Source organism: Fusarium oxysporum, chromosome IX (assembly GCF_013085055.1).
Source record: "Fusarium oxysporum Fo47 chromosome IX, complete sequence".
Taxonomy (NCBI): Eukaryota; Fungi; Ascomycota; class Sordariomycetes; order Hypocreales; family Nectriaceae; genus Fusarium; species Fusarium oxysporum.
Window position 1 is genome coordinate 84,760 of NC_072848.1, and position 17,445 is coordinate 102,204.

The 17,445-nt window shown below is 49.4% G+C and overlaps 7 protein-coding genes across 7 annotated transcripts; 3 read left to right on the plus strand and 4 right to left on the minus strand.

Moving 5' to 3' along the window:
• Positions 1–416: 416 nt before the first annotated feature.
• FOBCDRAFT_243089 (uncharacterized protein) lies at positions 417–1,106 on the minus strand (the record flags this gene model as incomplete). Its single annotated transcript, XM_059610514.1, has 3 exons — positions 417–465; positions 571–611; positions 651–1,106. The coding sequence occupies 3 exons, from the start codon at positions 1,104–1,106 to the stop codon at positions 417–419; spliced, it is 546 nt and encodes a 181-aa protein (XP_059467807.1).
• Positions 1,107–2,277: 1,171 nt separating this feature from the next.
• Positions 2,278–3,846, plus strand: FOBCDRAFT_144185 (glycosyl hydrolase; the record flags this gene model as incomplete). The annotated part of the gene is made up of 1 exon (XM_031189300.2): positions 2,278–3,846. One exon carries the CDS (start codon positions 2,278–2,280, stop codon positions 3,844–3,846), a length of 1,569 nt encoding a protein of 522 aa, XP_031033285.2.
• Positions 3,847–4,291: 445 nt separating this feature from the next.
• Positions 4,292–6,323, minus strand: FOBCDRAFT_188768 (glycosyl hydrolase; the record flags this gene model as incomplete). The annotated part of the gene is made up of 1 exon (XM_054706692.2): positions 4,292–6,323. One exon carries the CDS (start codon positions 6,321–6,323, stop codon positions 4,299–4,301), a length of 2,025 nt encoding a protein of 674 aa, XP_054562667.1. The 3' UTR covers positions 4,292–4,298.
• Positions 6,324–8,541: 2,218 nt separating this feature from the next.
• On the plus strand, positions 8,542–10,910 carry FOBCDRAFT_263736 (uncharacterized protein). Its single transcript, XM_059611332.1, has 3 exons — positions 8,542–8,839; positions 8,930–10,339; positions 10,407–10,910. The coding sequence occupies exons 1-3, from the start codon at positions 8,685–8,687 to the stop codon at positions 10,690–10,692; spliced, it is 1,851 nt and encodes a 616-aa protein (XP_059465708.1). The 5' UTR covers positions 8,542–8,684; the 3' UTR covers positions 10,693–10,910.
• A 253-nt stretch (positions 10,911–11,163) lies between these two features.
• FOBCDRAFT_322532 (general substrate transporter) lies at positions 11,164–12,954 on the minus strand (the record flags this gene model as incomplete). Its single annotated transcript, XM_031189303.2, has 4 exons — positions 11,164–12,146; positions 12,206–12,736; positions 12,802–12,875; positions 12,938–12,954. The coding sequence occupies 4 exons, from the start codon at positions 12,952–12,954 to the stop codon at positions 11,164–11,166; spliced, it is 1,605 nt and encodes a 534-aa protein (XP_031033288.2).
• A 412-nt stretch (positions 12,955–13,366) lies between these two features.
• Positions 13,367–15,400, plus strand: FOBCDRAFT_252639 (glycosyl hydrolase). Its single transcript, XM_054706694.2, has 2 exons — positions 13,367–13,672; positions 13,724–15,400. The coding sequence occupies exons 1-2, from the start codon at positions 13,658–13,660 to the stop codon at positions 15,380–15,382; spliced, it is 1,674 nt and encodes a 557-aa protein (XP_054562669.1). The 5' UTR covers positions 13,367–13,657; the 3' UTR covers positions 15,383–15,400.
• On the minus strand, positions 15,398–17,374 carry FOBCDRAFT_230570 (uncharacterized protein). The gene is made up of 2 exons (XM_059609838.1): positions 17,080–17,374; positions 15,398–17,015 (listed from the first exon to the last, which is right to left on the minus strand). Exons 1-2 carry the CDS (start codon positions 17,280–17,282, stop codon positions 15,419–15,421), a joined length of 1,800 nt encoding a protein of 599 aa, XP_059465709.1. The 5' UTR covers positions 17,283–17,374; the 3' UTR covers positions 15,398–15,418.
• Positions 17,375–17,445: the final 71 nt, after the last annotated feature.

Genomic DNA, 17,445 nt, shown 5'->3' on the forward strand with positions numbered 1-17,445 from the left:
AACAATGCAGAGGGAATGTTTCCACCAGGTTGGGAGCAACGGGAGACAAAGGACGCCCGTCCATACTTTGTTGATCACAACACAAAAACCACAACATGGGACGATCCTCGAGAGAAGGCCTATGCTGGGCTAAGGCTTACCGTGCAGGACTTGAAGAAGTATATCTGTTATATTTTCTAAAGAGTATTGTTTTTCTTATAAGGTTTGCAGGTTTTGTAGGTAACCTAAGATATTCTCAGATTCTTTGTTAATTTTGTCTTTTCCTGCTATTATATATATTTTTTCTCTTATTTAATATAGTTATAATGATCTACTTTTCCCTGTCTAATATAGCTACCTGAAGAAGGAAAATAACATAAGTGCCGCTGGCTGGCGTTGCTGGAGAAGCTCAAAATAATGGCTTGGAACAACAAATATTAACAGCAAGGGACCACTTTCTTTTTTGTTACTTGGCCACTGATTTGTCTGCTCGATATCCGTCGTTTCAAATTAAGTGATGAGAGCATGGCATCTCCGTAGAACATCGAGAGCCTCGTCGTAAGCTTTTTTGTCATTGCTTTTTTCCATAACTCGGCAAGCCGGCTGAAGTACCCGGCTTCCTCGCCCATACTCTTATTAGAATCAAGACTCCGCCAGTTCCCAATGCTTACGATGGCATTAAAATTATCGCTCTCAACAGCAGGCCGATTGTCCTCTATAACCGACTCAATGCCCCGTATCAGACGGATCCAAACGGTGCCTAATACACGACAAATATCGCTGCTACAACCGAGGCGCCCTAGAGTTAAGCACACGTAGAACATATTCAGCAAACTCCAGAGAAATACCGTGGATCCTTGCTCAATGTCGTTTCTGCACTGGCTGACGGCTGTATGGAATCCCTGAAGCGACCTGATGTGGTGCTCCGAGGCAATTTCCATGTACATGGACTTTTCTGATTGGGAGAGATATGCAAGATGCAAAGCGGCCACGCTCATGATTTCTTGGAGAACATATAGATGCTGAAGGGCGACGCTCGTGGCTGTGTTCTGCCAAAAGTTGCGTATCTCCTTGTCTTTTGCTACCTGCTGGCTGGTGGACGCGGTCCAGTGGTGGAGTAGCGTCATGTCGTGTAGATAAACGAGGACATCCGATCTACTGGGGGCCGGTGAGGCTATAGAGGCGGGTGCGAAAGAGGTGGAAGAAGTAAAGGGACCATGTTGCTGTGAACAAGGGTGGTCTGTTGTGGTAAGATGCGGAGTCGATGTTAATATGGTGACGCTTTGGCTCGACGGCGAGGTTGAAGGCACTGGTGATACCGCGACCTTGTTATGAACAAGTGGGGGATAGTTGCATGATACGCCTCGGCGGGCGCAGGCGCTGCAATTTGGCTTCTCCTCGCTACACTTTTGCCGGAAAGGCAAGCATGAATGTTAGTTAGTACTACAAGACTATGCACCAAGCTTGGTCCGCGGACCCGAGAGGCTTGATACATATTGCGTGTCTTAGAGGCAATACGGTGGGATGGTGGGACTGAATAGCCATCTGAACCCACCCATATAAAGTGCTTACCTTGACACGACGTTTCTTGCAGTTGAAACAGCCCGTTCTGACTTTTCTGTAACGCCGCTTATGGATCTCGTAATTATCCGATGTCTCGGAAACCTCGCGTCGCAGGCTAATATCGGCTCGTTCTTTTTCACCATTTATACACGAAGCCCCTATCAGCAACTGGTATACAAGTTAAAACTCAAACTGTGCTCTCTCCCAATGTTTCCATATGAAGATATCAGTCATTTAGTAACCGACGCCCGATTAGATTATGATCTCTTCTCGTTCTGTCGGACCGAGGCCGGGGATGCCTTGATTGCGTTCCTAGAAGCCGTGTCAAGGTAGTACTCCTTGGCATTAGGTACTTGACACACTCAACAAGTGGTGCACCACCACCTGCTTCTCCGCATTTCTACGTCCACTCCTGTTTCTGTAGCTTGCAGGGGGCTGCAATAATCATTGAAAGCTTTGGCACGGTTGCATTACACTGGTGGGGCTAAAAGAGATCGGCGACTTTACCCCAGATAGATAGAATGCGAGTCGGGGAGTATGGTCACGGTAGAAGCAAGGATTCGACAGTGCCTTCCAGTCACTTCAACAGCTCCATGAGGAATTGTAACACTATATAAGTCCCTAGGCCAACCGCCTTGAGTCGTTTTGACAGAAACAACAATCCCTCAACTTCTATTTAGTTTACTTCTCCCAAACCTTTTCGCCTTGATTCACTTTCACCCATCGCAACGTACAATGATTACATATCTCAGCCACAAGGCCTGGTTCATGCCTTATCCTACGAAGTTCGTGGGCCTTGCTTTAATCTCTCTTCTCACTTGCCTCACCCAAGCTGACGACTTTCGTCCTCTTTATCACTTCGTCCCAGAACAAAACTGGATGAATGAACCCAATGGCCTCATCAAGATCGGTTCCCAATGGCACCTCTTCTTCCAGCACAATCCCACCGGAAACTTTTGGGGTAACCTGAGCTGGGGCCATGCGACCAGTACTGACTTGATTGACTGGAACCATCTCCCTGTCGCAATCTCGAGTGCCAATGGGGTTCAAGCCTTCACAGGGACCTCTTACTTTGATGAGGCTAATACATCTGGTCTTGGAACATCTGAAAACCCACCGTACCTTGCCTTTTATACTGGGTACTTTCCAGACACCGGAGTACAGGATCAGAGACTTGCTTATAGCCTAGACCAAGGGGAGACTTGGATCAAGTACAGCGAAAACCCGATCATCTCGCAGGCACAGGAGAAACCGCACGACATTACCGGTGGCTTAGAGACGCGAGACCCCAAGGTCTTCTTTGACGCTGCAACAAAAACTTGGGTCATGGTCCTCGCGCATGGAGGACAAAACAAATTGTCATTCTGGACATCTCCTGACGCCAAGACTTGGACCTGGCATAACGATCTCACCGATGACGGTATTCCCGGACTTCCCAGTGATATCACAGGCTGGGAAGTGCCTGATCTCTTTAATCTACCCGTCGAGGGTTCTTCAGACACTAAATGGGTCCTGATAGTTACTCCTGCCCAGGGGTCTCCCGCGGGTGGCAATGGCGTTTTTGCAGTCACTGGCTCGTTTGACGGCGCCACCTTCACCCTCGACCCTGTTGATCCAACCAACATGTGGCTAGATTTTGGGCGTGATTGGGATGGTGTTTATAGCTGGGAAAATGTGCCCACGTCCGATGGCCGTAAGATCCTTGCTTCGGTCATGAACAGCTATGGAGTCGACCCGCCAACCAATGCTTGGAAGGGCATGCTGTCGTTCCCACGTACTTTGCAGCTGCGAGAGATTGGTGGCGAGTTGCGCTTTATTCAGCAGCCTGTCATCGAACTCGAATCTGTCGGTACATCTCTTGGCAACATAGCAAATCAGACTCTCGAGCCAGGGACCACGCTCTTGTCTGACTATCGCGGAACTGCGTTACATATCAGCATCTCTTTTGTTCCTACTGAAGGCTCCATCGTATCCCTAGCAGTCCGCAAAGGAGACTCGGAACAAACCGTCATCCAGTATGCTCAATCCAATGGCGCCCTAACTGTTGATCGCCGTGCCAGTGGCAATATTTCATACAACTCGGCGGCCGGTGGTATTCACACAGCGACATTCTCGCCAGATTCTAACAATGTAGCACACCTGCGGGTTCTAGTAGACATGTGTTCGGTGGAGGTATTTGGGGGAGCTGGCGAAGTGGTCATTTCGGACCTGATATTTCCAAGCGAAAGCTCTAACAGACTGTCTCTATCCACGACTGGAGGAAATGTCGTCTTACAGTCCGTTGAAATACGCTCTGTCGCATGATGACGACAACCAGCCTGGAATTGGACATGCTGAGGGTTTCATATCCTTCGTTTTCCGCTTTCGTTACCCCATTGCTGCCCGTCGGCGTGTGCATCATTGACAATGGGCTTTCGAGACATAGCGTTACTGTTTTTCTTCCTTACGCTTTGGTTTGTCTGTCATTACCGTCATAACTTCACTATCAACTGAAAACGTCATCCATTGTATGTGTTTTAGAAACAACTGCGTTAGTAATATCGCTGTATGCTGTAACTCTACGGAATAATACCCCGCACGAGGACAACACTCAATGACCGATTCTTCTGAGGCTCATCACATTCTCTTCAAGCCTGTAGGAACGCCTAGTGTAATAATATGCTCGAATTGCATCGTTCAAGTTCCCGCCCGCACTCAGCAACTGTTCTTAATTCAAGGATTTATCAAAACAGATAATCTCAATTTCGGAGTAAGAATCAACACCAGCTAGAGCCGAGTGGCGTAAGCGCAATCGACTCCACTGCCAAAGCACCTCCATTCGCAACTACGCTAATATCCTGCGACTCCTGATACCTAGGAAAGACAGTGGCCGAAAACACGGTTCCATCACCTGCGAAAATCTCAAGAACAGATCTATCAAGAAAGATATCCAAGCTGAACTTCTTGTCGTCCGCATTAGCAACAAAGGCTTTCCACTTTCCTGCCTGACCATAGCCAGCATTAGTAGTGTCAAGGGTGAGACTTCCAGCGCCTTTATCGAATGTCAGCAGTACGGATTCACCGGCAGACTCAAAGACTGAGACGGTAAAGGATGTGGCATCCGACGAAGCGAGATCGGCGACAAGGGTGAGTCTAGCGCTCTTGGAGCTTCCGACATGGAAACCTTCTGATGTAACCTTCGTAGCTCCAAATTTCTTGGCCGGGCCAGATGCAAGACTCTTCAGCTCCGCAATTGGACGTTGACCCAAACCACCATCTTTGCGGATAAATAGCTCGCGTGTAATGGATTGTTGTCCAGCCCATCCGTTCACACGACTGGGCCACTTGGGACTAGGCCAATTTGCCATCCAGGTAATCGCCAGATCGCGGCCTGACTCATCCTTGTACCACTGCATAGCGTAACTAGCAGGGCCCTCATCAACCAGTCCGCGCTTTTCGCTTGTGAACGTCGTTCCATTATACGTGCCAGTCTCGTACCAACCGAGTCCATTTCCGCCATAAAAGAGAACCCATTTATCGCCCAGTGGGAAGAAGTTGGGACACTCCCATAGTTTTCCAGTGCTGCCGTCGCCAGTATAGAGAATACCGACATGGGACCAAGACACGAGGTCATCGGATTCGTACAGCTGTACTTGGCCACTCTTGCCGTTGGTGGCGCCAACAGCCATTTTCCAGTTGTTGTCGGTTGGGTCACGAAAGACCTTGGGGTCTCGGAAGAAGGGATCTTCTCCTTTTGGAGGGCCGGAAATGATCGGTTTCTTGGACAGATTGAACCTGACCCCATCTTTGCTCGTAGCCGTGATTACACTTTCCTGAACTGCGTCAGGGTGGTAGGCAAGGTTGATGTAGTCAGTCAAAATAAGCCGCAACTCGTTCTTCTTCTTGTCGACGACTGCACTCCCAGTAAAGCGGCCAGAATCGTCACTAGAGTTGCTCACTTTGGCAGGGTACAATGCAACAGGCTGCTCACGCCAGTGAACCGAATCAGTACTCGTGGCATGGGCCCAATGCATAGGACCCCACAGCGGCGCATTGGGGTAGTATTGGCTAAACAGGTGATGAGTGCCATGAAACTCGACCAGACCAGCGGGGTCGTTGATCCACCCTTGGAAGGGTGTGTAGTGGTACTGAGGTCTAGTGGGGTCTGCAGCATAGGAGGAGCAAGCGGAGGAGCCGCGAGGGGCTTGATTTGCCTGGCCGAGTATGTTGAAGGAGAGATCCTTGTCTTCTCCAAGGGCATGGCAACCAACACGAACGTCGTCAATGTTGATGTGGCCCCAGGATTCTGACTTGCTGCTGTCATGCACGACGATATGCACCTTCTGGCCCTGCCACTTGCTCGTGTCCCAGATGATGCGAATGAGAGCCTCGTCGTTGGTGGCCGTCTGCTTGAGAAGGGTCTTCCTATCCGACTCGCGCACAAGAGCAACGTAGAGGTTGTCAGGATCATAGCCACCTCCGATTAGGAAGCTCAAGGCAGAGCTGGCTCTGAAGGTGCTTGACTTGAGTTCCCCAACGGCTGTCTCACCGGCTTGTTTAAAGCCTAGGAGAAATTTCTTGCCATCCTGATGGAAGGGGCCATCCCAGTATGATAGATCGGTGGAGATGGAGTCTTTGCCGAATGCAGTGCCGCTGACAACTTCCCATCCCTCGAGGTTGCCAGTCTCAAAACTTGGGTTTTCAGGGCCTGGATAGCTTTTGAGATGACAGTTTTTAAAGTGAGGGAGGGAAGCTCCTGCAGCCAAGGTGGCGGCGAGTGGTAGAAGAGCGGAATAAATCATGATGATTTTTGTGGCAATGATGGAGCAGGGAGAATAGAGGTAGAGAGTATCAGATCTGTCGTCCTGAACCGGTCGACTTGTCGTGATCACCTCCTCACTAAGGGCAGTTCCTGGAGGCCCTTATATATCTCAAAGGCAAAGCTCGCAAGTCCTATCTTTGGAGAAGCATTGCTACGGCGTGATGCCAAATATTGACTGCGCACATGCATACATCGGCGATACAATAAAGTCACTGCGAGAATTGCGGAGATTTCTTGCGGGGAATAGCGACTGGGCCTAGTAATCTAGAAGCTCGAGACGTTCCATGCATGCACTACAGGGAGTATGGCGCTAGAGACGTGATGTAAAGTCAAGCTACCATCGGTCGACTCCAAGTGCATAAGGCACATTGAAGTCACTCCGAATGGCGGAATGGAATCAATACACCTACCAGTCCCCTTCAACATGCCAATGCTGGGATGGAACTCGCAAATGAGATGAAAGCACGGATCAATTGTATGCTCGAGGTTGCCGCACTAGCGTCTAGACTAATCCGCTAAACTCAAACTTAGTCCACTATCTGGGTCCAGCGAGCGCGGAGACAAACTGCAACTCCGCGATAACGGCTTTATCTCCAGTATTGGAGAATACAGCCGGTTGGGTGAAATGAAGATTAGCATGTCAGGGCGTCAAGTCCAATTGCGCGATATGCATAGAAGGACAGAACAGGCTTGATCTATGATAGTGAACCTTGTAAACTATGTTGTTTGGGGAGGTGATAGTGATTCCATGGAGTGCATGCATTACGGCTTTCGACATGCTACATGCGGACTCGGCGACTCCTAAGTCGTTGCGACCAGGGTTCTATCTCAATACAAACAACGCTTTAACTCGCAACAAAGCAGGCGCTAGTAAGCGATGTGCCTCAAGGCGGATTTCTGGAAGGTAGAAAGAAGGCGGGGAGCCATGCGAAGGAGTCGTCTGAACGGGAGAGGGGCCCACTTAGGATGGCAGATATCACATCGGCCCATACTTTGCCGGCCCGACAACGACCCCCAGACAATTGGTGCCATGGATAAAGTGGCATTAAGTGTGAACCTGTCAATCAAATTTACTCCTGGACGGCGTCCGTGGTACATGCAAACTCAAACTAAACCCCGCGGAGATCGATTTAGTTGTGCGGGGAAGCTGCAAAGATTGCAACTCTACGTTCATGAGGGGGCGCTGCGAGTATATACACCTACCACCCTTCTTCTATCATTTAATAGCTCCTCCCCTACGAGGACTAGTTTATCCTGTTAAGCCCCAATATATCTTGATATCTGTCGATCTGCAGCTATGATATGTAATCACAAAGCTGTACTGGAGCTCGGCTCGAACCACTGGCTGTCCAACCCCGCACCTAACATGGTGACATCCCGAGTTCCAAATCCAGTCACTGTTGCATTGCTAAATGGTGGAGGTGCGTGCGTCTAGCTCGCTTCCGTCTCACCGATACTTTTCTAGAAACGATATAGAGTAAAAGTCGCCCGGCTTTGCTGAGAAACTTGCCCATTTTGCTTGACGTCATCTGCGACCCATACTCGCTTCATAGGTCTCACGGGCCACAACCGGACTACTTCTCGGTGCGAGAGATTGTTGGACTCGGTTAGCCTGGTGTCGATTCCAGATGACTGGGGTTTGGCATAGCCCGACTGCGCGATTCTTCATACATAGTACGAGCTGAGATCAAGGCCAATGAGAGTGGGTCAGCATGATCTCCTTGGCAAACATGTGAGACGAAAGGCTCGGACTCGTGTCACTCATTCTCTCCGAGCCTCATGCGGTCAAGAAAATTCAGGTGGGTCACCAACGTTTCCTCACTATTCCACTCAGGCAAATCGTCTAGAATTTGGCCGAAGGTGTCACATCTTGAGGCCATACATCAGCAGAAGCAGCCAAAAGTCTAGTTTCAATTACAGTCCTGATCAGTATCTGTTCCTGGCAGCTTAGCCTGAAATATCTGCAAATATTCATCAAAGCCTAGAGATGTCAGCATCTAGGTTAGCTCTTTTTATTTGCAAGGCCCACCGTACTGAATAAAATGAGCCTATCGCGGAGCAACATTTAACTCCGCGTGCCCATCTTATCCACTCCACTCCACTCCACAAAAGTACGACATCCGCGGCACAGCTGAACAGGAACAGAGTCCTGCACGCACAGGCTCAGCCAGTCACCGTTTTTTAAGTTGACCACATTACTCCAGTTTCCTTTGACAGGACAAGGCGCTACTTTCGTCTCGTCAGTAGATCTTATTTCCGCCATAGCAGCCTTTTTTTTACCCGCAGCCACCCCGTCCCCCTGTTAGTCCTGCAATTTGTTTCCCGCAGCCACAAAATTACCATGACCGAGTATCAAAGGCGCAGATCAATCCTAGCCTGCGATCTGTGTCGTTTAAGGAAAATTAAGTGTGATTCTCGTCAACCCCAGTGTGGTCCCTGCGAGCTGAACGGTGCCGAGTGCATCTACCGTGCCGTCCCTGGGGCACGTCCGTCAAGGTAATCCCCTAAGATGTTGTCCGCCCGAATGTTACTATCTCAAATCTTGGCGATATCACTCAGATAGCACGAGGCTAACAGTCCAGACAGGCTGGAAGTTGACATTTCCGAGATCCGCCAAAGGCTAGACCAAATAACAGCCCTCTTGACATCTGATCGTCATATCGAGGAGAACCAGCCGGTTCACCACGCGACACCATCTCCACGCCCGGCAATCGACATATCCGAGACCGGCCACGTAAGCCTGGCTGACCGTGATGGAGTCTACATTGAATTTCCCTTCATGATCATCCAGCGCAGGTCCATGATGCGCTTGCTCGATCTTGACCTTGAATTAGCAAGATGGCTTATCAACATGGAGCGCGCTATCGCAGGGTATCCGGCGTTGGTTGGTGCGACACCTGGTTTCAGTACGTCGAGGTTGTTAATGATGCAGTCTCACCGACTGACCGCCGACTTGGCCAGTTTCTCTGAGCATGTCCATACATGGTATCCTCTCTTCTCTGTCGAGTTCTCTGACATATTCTTCTATACTATTGGCAACGTGGGCAGCTCACCTGTCAATTCATGTCTCGCCATTCTAGTTCTCGCCATAGGTTGCATGGCGGGTAATGGCAATGCTGCTGTTCCTCTCGATAGGAGACCGGAACTTGTCTACATTCACGAGGCCACATCATTCCTCCAAAACGTCTTCTTGGAACATTCTATTCCCGCTCTACAATGCCTCGTTCTCTTCGCGATATACCATTTGCATCTTCTTCAGCCATGCCAGGCACACGATTACATTCTCGCGGCCTCGTCCCGTGCACAAAATATGCTGCGGAGTCATCAGTACCCCCCAAACTCTGATTCAGGAGAACTCCTCGGTCGTGCTTACTGGACCATCCTCCTCATTGAGAGCGAACTTCTGATCCAACTTGACCTACCTCAAAGCGGGATCTGGGCCTTTAATGACTCTGTTCCTCTGCCATCAGCCAGCACTGTATGGCATTTCCCGCTCCGCCCAACCCAGACAGATACGGCTACTCTTCGATCATCGTCACACTTCTCATCGATACCGAGCAACGCTCCTGCTGATAACACTCTTGTGTACTTTGTTGCTGAAATAGCAATGCGCCGTATGCTTCAGCGCTGTACTACATCTGTGAGGAGGTCTGCCGGCGGGGGTCTACGATACGCCCCAGTTATTGCGACTGAGCTAGAGTTGCATCTTCACGAGTGGTACGATTACCTTCCACCACTATTACGATTTCCCAAAAGCCTGGATGATAGGGATCATGGAGCTTTACATCCGAACGCACAATTTTTACAAGCCCAGTTCTTCGCCTGTAAAGCCTCCATCTACTGGCCCGCCGTGTACCAATCCATTGAGCTTGGCGAGATTAGCGATGAGCTATCCCAGTACTGTGCCAAATATTTCAAAGCTTACATCACATTCATCTCTGCGGCTGCATCCACTTTGAAGAGCTGCCGGGTCAATAGTTGGACCTTAGCTACAAGGTGCGTGTTTTTGGGCTTGATCTTCTGTGTGCTAGTTGCCTCTATACTAACCCGATTCCTTTCAAAGTATCTTTATCATAACCATGGCGGCCCTGAGAGCAATAATACTTCCATCTTTCGATAAAGAGTTCAACAGTGATGAGCTACGCAACAGCTTTAGTCGAGCCATTCAAGTCTTTACAGATATAAGCCCTCATAGCCCCTCATTGGCTGCTTTAGGGCATATATTGGACGAACGTGTGGCTGTTATGCAAAAAGAGACTGCTGGTCACAGTGATCATTCAATACTGAGCTACAGAAAATGGGGATCGAGCAATGGCAACTTACGGAAAAATTGTCATACCATACCATAGTAGCGGAACGATATGCTCCGCACAAGTGAAAGCAATTGTCCACCTAGGAGTTCATGCTTGCATTGTCGGCAGAAGCTCTCAGAAGACGGGAAACGGCCCTGGCTTCTGCTAGAGTCCGTGCAGACTCCGAGGGAATCGGCATTGGTATTATGCTGTCTGCAAGTTAGAGACATTAAAGGGTGCCGTCGCTCAGGGTCAGGGTTACTTCTTAACTTTATATATTATAGCTTAGGCTTTTTAATATATTACTTAATTTTATTAAACTTAATTTACTTTTTATTAATAAATACCTCTTATAAGGTAGTATTAATCTTAATAGCCCTAATAGTATTTATTAGCTTAAGTGTTAAAGGTTTATTACCAGGATAGGCCTTACTAAATTTAATAAACTCTTTAATAAATACTATTTTAAAGTATTTATAATAGTAAATAAGTACCTTATAAATATTATTACTAATATCCCCTTAAGTACTAAGCTCTCTCTACTATAACTACGCCTTTAGATGTCTTTGTATCAGTCAAAACAGTCTCTAGACCATCAGACCTTGCAACAGTCTCTTTAAACTTCCTAGGAGGGACGTTCATGGCGTAAAGCTCGTCCATCTTCTCAAATGAAAGACCTTTGGTTTCGGGAAACAACCACCAGCCGCCGAAACCGGCGATCAATCCAGTAGCCAAGAATATAAACCCGACCTTTCCGCCCAGGTCTCCGGCGTCGGGATTAATCATATACGGGACTGTAAACTGCATGATCAGACCCCATACCGAGTTAGTGATGGTGATGAAGCCTTGGGTCGCCGCTCTGAGCCGCATGGTTGCAATTTCCGACGCCAGGACAAATCCCGTGGCGCCGATTGAGAGCTGATAGATCAGCGCCCAAACATACAGCATGCCCACGATACCCCAGCTTGCCCTTTTCGTATCGGGAATGCATCCCAGGATTCCCATGATCAGTAGCATCAAGCAGAGTACGAACTGGGGACCGACAATGAGAAATCGACGACCAAATATCTCTGTGAGGGGAAACGCGGCAGTGCTAGCGACAAGCATAACAACATATAAAGCGATCGAGGCGCCAAAATAGTCTTTGACGCCGATGAGTTCAAGGAAGTATGTAGCGTAGCCGATTACAAAGGTTGCTCCAATCATTTGTTGAGCTGAGGCAGCAAAAATAGCAGTAAAAGTACGCTTTCGGTTAAGTTTGTTGAAGCATTCTGTTTCCGCTTGTACGTTGATGCCCAAGATTCTCTTTGGAGGTGTGTTGTCAACGTTACCATGCAGGTCGTTGGTGAGTCGAATTTCTTCCTCGATGCGTCTGACTTCTATATCGTAGTATTCGGTATCGTTGAAACCATATATACGGCGGAGTGCTTTCTTAGCATCGCCTACTCGGCCACGTCTGATAAGCCAATAGGGGGACTCGGGGAAGAAAGGCCAGGATATGGTTAAGATGACTGTAGTATAGGGCTCTGCATTAGTGACTAGAAATCGCGGGAAGACAGATACAACGTACGAGGGAAAATGTACATAGCCACGACAGGAAGCCACCATTGCCATTTGCCAGAAATGTGACTGCTCCCCTGGCTTACAATGACGATAGCAAACTGGCCGAAGACGATACTAGTATTGAAGAAGCACAGAAAGAAGCCACGGAGCTCGGGACGGCAAGTCTCGCCAATCCATAGAGGCGAGATGGTGAACATCATACCGATCGCGATACCGTTGACACCCCGTCCTGCCAGATGCATCCTCCAGTCTGGAGCAAGTTGTTGGAGAAGGACCCCAGCAACTGAGATGATAGATGCTGCCAAAATGCCCCATTTTCGACCGAACCGTTCGAGTAACGGCGCAAAGATAAAGGTAGCGACGATTTCGGTAGCGGGGGCGATCGAGTTCCAGGCGGAGAGATAGTGAGCCGGAATGAGGTAGGTACCGTCCGACTTGAGCACTCCGAACTTTTCCCTAAATTCAGGCAAAGCAGCGAGCTGACCGCCGGCCACGATGTCAAACCCTTGCATGACAACGCCAGTCGAGATCAGCAGAGCTAGTTGCTGTTGTGAGCTGATGGAAACAGACGACAGGCAGCTGCGAGTAAAGGGCTTAACTTACCCCAAAGGGCAAACCGCGACTGCGACCTAAGAATTTTCCATTTGTTGTCTGGATCGACAACGGAATAATCCACTCTGCGGTGCAATAGTCAGTGGCCGGCTGAGATTTCTCAGTGGAACGATCAAGACGCGCTTACCCATGAATTAGGGTCATTGTAACTTTGACGTGTTGAAGTTGAAGTATTGAGGTAATATTAGGCAGAAAGGGCTTGCTCCTGTACTGAGTGACTGTAGACCAAGTCGACCTTTGCCAGGTCCGACATGGAATACTTATAGCCCTGCCAGTTGAGTTGTCTAATCGATCCGGGGTTAGTGCATCCAGACAGTTGGATTGTCTGATGATCCGGGGTATGGGGTAAGGTTGCCAATGCAAATGCAAGCGAAGCCAGGGGTTTGGGGTGGAGAACTACCTCCGCCTTATGTTTCCATACGGAATTACGTAGAGATTAGAGTTAACATTGTCACGTGTCTGTCAAGTTACATCGTTCCACTTATAAATTTCTCCAAGCATCGCGGAGCTATCTTCAGCTCCGCGATGTGCCCCACAGCTAGGGTATGCCGATGTCCCCATCAAAATCAGTCGAGGGGGTTTAGCGCAACACGAAGATACACCGACCACGCCTCGCTCGAATCGACATCTATAACTAAGTTGACTAGGCTTCAGTTTCCCAGTAGTATCGGCATCCTCAACTTGATAGCGGAACAACCTATAGGCTTGACGCGGATTAGCCAGATGGCGTACCAGTTACAACAGACCTGGAAAAGTCGCTTCGCACGGCCTAGAATCCATTTTACAGCAAACAGCTGGATCAACGATCCTTGTGCTCCGGGATACAACCCGTGGACCAATACCTACCATGTATTCTACCAATGTACGTATCTACCTCTTTAGACGTGCCACCTGAGTTGTTTGCGCTAAATAGCATGATCTGGCAGGCAACCCATCGAGCTGCGAATGGGGTAACATGTCCTGGGGCCATCTGGTGTCTAGGGATTTATTGACATGGACACCAGCTCCGGTTTCACCAGTTCTTGTCCCAGACCAGATCTATGACTCTGAAGGCGTCTTCACTGGGTGCTGGGTTCCTGCCACTAACGCCAACGACAGGACACTGAGGGTTGCTTATTCCTCTGTGAAGTATCTGCCATTTCACTGGAGCACCCCACCATACCCACGTCATGCAGCCGGTTTAGCACTGGCAACCTCCCGCGATGGAGGTATCACTTGGGAAAAGTCTCCTCGCAATCCAATATTGCCTGGTGAGCCAGACAGCTTGAACATCACTGGCTTCCGCGACCCTTACATGACGGCTCCGCTGTCCATCCACCACAGTGACCCGGCAAAGCTTTACGGGCTGATCAGTGGTGGGATTCAGGATCTAGGTCCTACAACCTTTCTCTATGAGATATCACAAGAAAATGTTGAGGATTGGAAGTATCTCAATCCTCTTGTGGATGTTCCGCTCCGATATCAACCGTCAGATACGTGGAGTGGCAACTACGGCATCAACTGGGAGTGCACCAATTTGGTGACGCTTTGCGCAGGTGATGTTTCACGCCACTTCCTTATCATCGGAGCTGAAGGTGATGTTGAAAAGGAGCACGTGAAGAAGGACAATGGACCCCCGGGAGTTCCTTCACGTACCGTAAGGACCCAGCTGTGGATGTCAGGTCATCTCACCACGAATGATGAGGGCATCATTAAATTTCGATACGAACACGGTGGCTTTCTCGATAGTGGACCGTATTACGCCGCGAACTCGTTCTGGGATCCCATCGGCAACCGCCGCATTGTGCACGGCTGGATCCCAGAAGAAGACATCACCGCCGACGCTGCTAAAGCAAAGGGTTGGAATGGCTCTCTCGCAATTCTACGGGAGGTTTTCCTCCTTCGGATACCCAATGTCAAAGGGAGTTGCCGCAGCGAACTCTCCGAAATATATCCCTTTGAGTGCCTAGCGGAACCGGACGGTTCTACTACCGTTTTGACTCTAGGTGTAAGGCCTATCAGAGAGATGGCGAGACTCAGGGAGACTAGTGCCAGGATAACAGAGCTGGAATCTACTGTCATGCTGCCTGGGCCAGATGCTGCAGCTTCCCCAACAATTGCTCGCACACAGTCACCAAGCTGGGAGCTGGAGGCGGAAATTGCCGTCCATCCCGGATGCCAATCCGTTGGTTTCCATCTTCGTCACAGTAAAGATCTTTCGATTCGTACGACCCTTACATTCTGTATCGCTAAAGAGACCATTCTCATTGAACGGAAAGCTTCCAATGACGATCAAACAATTAATAAATGCCCAGATGCCGGACCCTTTACGCTACTGGCGCTGACGCGGCCGGATGCGGGGGATGCAGTGATATGGGAGAAGCTTAGAATTCGCATCTTCTCAGACGGGGATATTCTCGAAATCTTCGCCAACGACCGCTTCGCGTTGGCCACTATGGTGTATTCCGAAAACTACGGCCCAGACATGGGTGGAATCACTGCGTTCGCTACCGGAGAGATCAACAGTGCTTCATTTGAAACCGTAAAGGTTTGGGATGGCTTAGATGTCAAATACATTGTGAGAGAAACCTGAACTACTGTATAATTGCACCAATTTACATATTGTTCATTAAGACCTACTTATCTCTTCCCCAAGCCAAAGCTGGAACTCTGTCAGTCGCCGATTTAGCGTACTTTCCATCAATATCAATGACGGACTGGCCTCGATAATCCGTTTATCGACAGATAACGTAGATTTCAAACACGCAATAAGATGAGACCAATCCACCACGCAATTAACTCGAATGCAACGAGTTTGGGACGCCTTTATAACTGCAAGCGATGACATGAAGATAGATGAATAAAGCGTCCAGCGATTGACGATACAGTTTTGAATAGAAATCAAGATACTAGGCATCAACTGGGTATACGCACTAAAGAATCTTTCGCAATGTTGAAAAACTTCAGGAGTCGCTGTACCATCTTGGATACTCTGGTAAATCGCTGGCCAATATATCGATAGTTTGCAGCAGTAATACTGGACCCGGAGGAAGATGCTAAGAGGCTCAGCATATAGTAAGTTGTCGTTATCCGCGAGATTGTTGACTTGGAGCTGCTGAAAGCGAACGACATGTGGCAAATAGTCATACCATTCATCGAGTTGGAGCTCAAGCTCTAAAGCGATACTGGGAGCATAAACTACCTCGCCATGAGAACTCTTGCGGATAGCTGTATTGCAACGGTGCAACATTCGTCTCATGGAGATTTCAGCGAGGAAGAACGACTGCGTTCTGTCATTCTGAGGTATTTCAGCGGCAGACATGATGCTGCCCGCTGGTGAAGTGTTCGTGCTTTCAGGCGATCCTGTATCAATATCGAATTGCCATGCACGGCGGCTATTGGGCAAGGCTACTTTATCGTCTTGGTTCCAGATACCGCTTTCCACAACGTCAAGCTGAACACGAAGCTCACTCTCGAGGAGAAGGATCGCCCAATAGGCTCTTATAGCTTGTTGGTAAGGTTCACTGGTGCTTGCTCCCACGTGCTTGAGTAGATTCTGCACCTTGAAGGACGCCATCATGGTGTAGTCGTATGCCTGGCTCGGCTTAGAAACACAACAGTGGTAAATGCCTAGCAAGAACAGACACTGGACGCTCTCGATGCTCTTGTCGGTGAGTACCACAGGCAACGAGGCCATGGCGACTTCTAAGTAGAGCTCACTGCTGTTTTCAGAACCAGAGCCTCCTAATTGATAGTCCCGCTGGGCAAGAGCGCCAACTGCGGCCACCAGCAGTCCCAGACATGACTCGGGACCCGGCGTCAGAGTTCCTGAGATGATGCTAAGATAGCGTGTTGAAAAGCCAGGGTGTAGTATTGGGTACCAAATGTGGATATGTCTGGAGAAGGCAGCGAGAGCCATAAGGGCATGTTGTTGTTGAATGAGGTGCATCCTCGATGAGTGGCCTGACCATACGGGCGGAACATTTCTCTCGAGCCTCGCAATCTCCTCAGCAAAACCAGGGCCAAGACCAAGGATGGCCATGACGCACTCGGTCCCGAGCAATTGGAAAGGTAGTTTCTCCTCGCCAGTGAAGACATGGCATCCCTGGCTGGGGTCCACCAATACTCCGTGGGGAACAATGGTAGGCTGTTGGGTAGCGTCCAAGGGCAGTTTCCCAACGATGTAGTCCAGCCGCTCGTGTATTGCCGCGAGTTCTGCCTCGACTCTACCGGCACAGGTTAGCACCCATCAGGCGAGTGATTTAATGCTAAATTGATGATTGAAGTTACCTATTTGGAGGGACCGGTATGCTCTGCTCGTATTGGCACTTGAGTCCGCGGATACGACAATAGCCGCACCCCGGCTTCTGGCTGTCACATCGGGTTCTTCTCGCCCGGCAAGCAGTGCACGCGGTGGTCGTCCGAGTCCGCGTCTTCCTTCGCGACGCCGGCGGGCTGCCTCCAGATTGGGATCCAGCGTGCGGGTCTGACATGTTGAAATATAGTATAATGCCCGACGTCCGCGACAGAACCTGGGGAGGGTCAAGATCGGGAGGACTTTTTATCTCCGCGATGAAGGACCAAGGACGAATGATGGAAGCGGAAAATCGCTGAAACCTTAGCACCTCACCATTTCGCGGAGGTAAACCTAACCCC

Excerpts from the sequence above, each read along its gene's own strand:
- FOBCDRAFT_263736 (XM_059611332.1), top strand. The coding sequence starts at position 8,685 with ATGACCGAGTATCAAAGGCGCAGATCAATCCTAGCCTGCGATCTGTGT. Across the intron at positions 8,840-8,929 it reads CCTGGGGCACGTCCGTCAAG|GCTGGAAGTTGACATTTCCG; the intron begins GTAATCCCCTAA and ends CAGTCCAGACAG. Across the intron at positions 10,340-10,406 it reads AGTTGGACCTTAGCTACAAG|TATCTTTATCATAACCATGG; the intron begins GTGCGTGTTTTT and ends TTCCTTTCAAAG.
- FOBCDRAFT_230570 (XM_059609838.1), bottom strand. The coding sequence starts at position 17,282 with ATGTCAGACCCGCACGCTGGATCCCAATCTGGAGGCAGCCCGCCGGCG. Across the intron at positions 17,016-17,079 it reads ATACCGGTCCCTCCAAATAG|AGTCGAGGCAGAACTCGCGG; the intron begins GTAACTTCAATC and ends CTGTGCCGGTAG.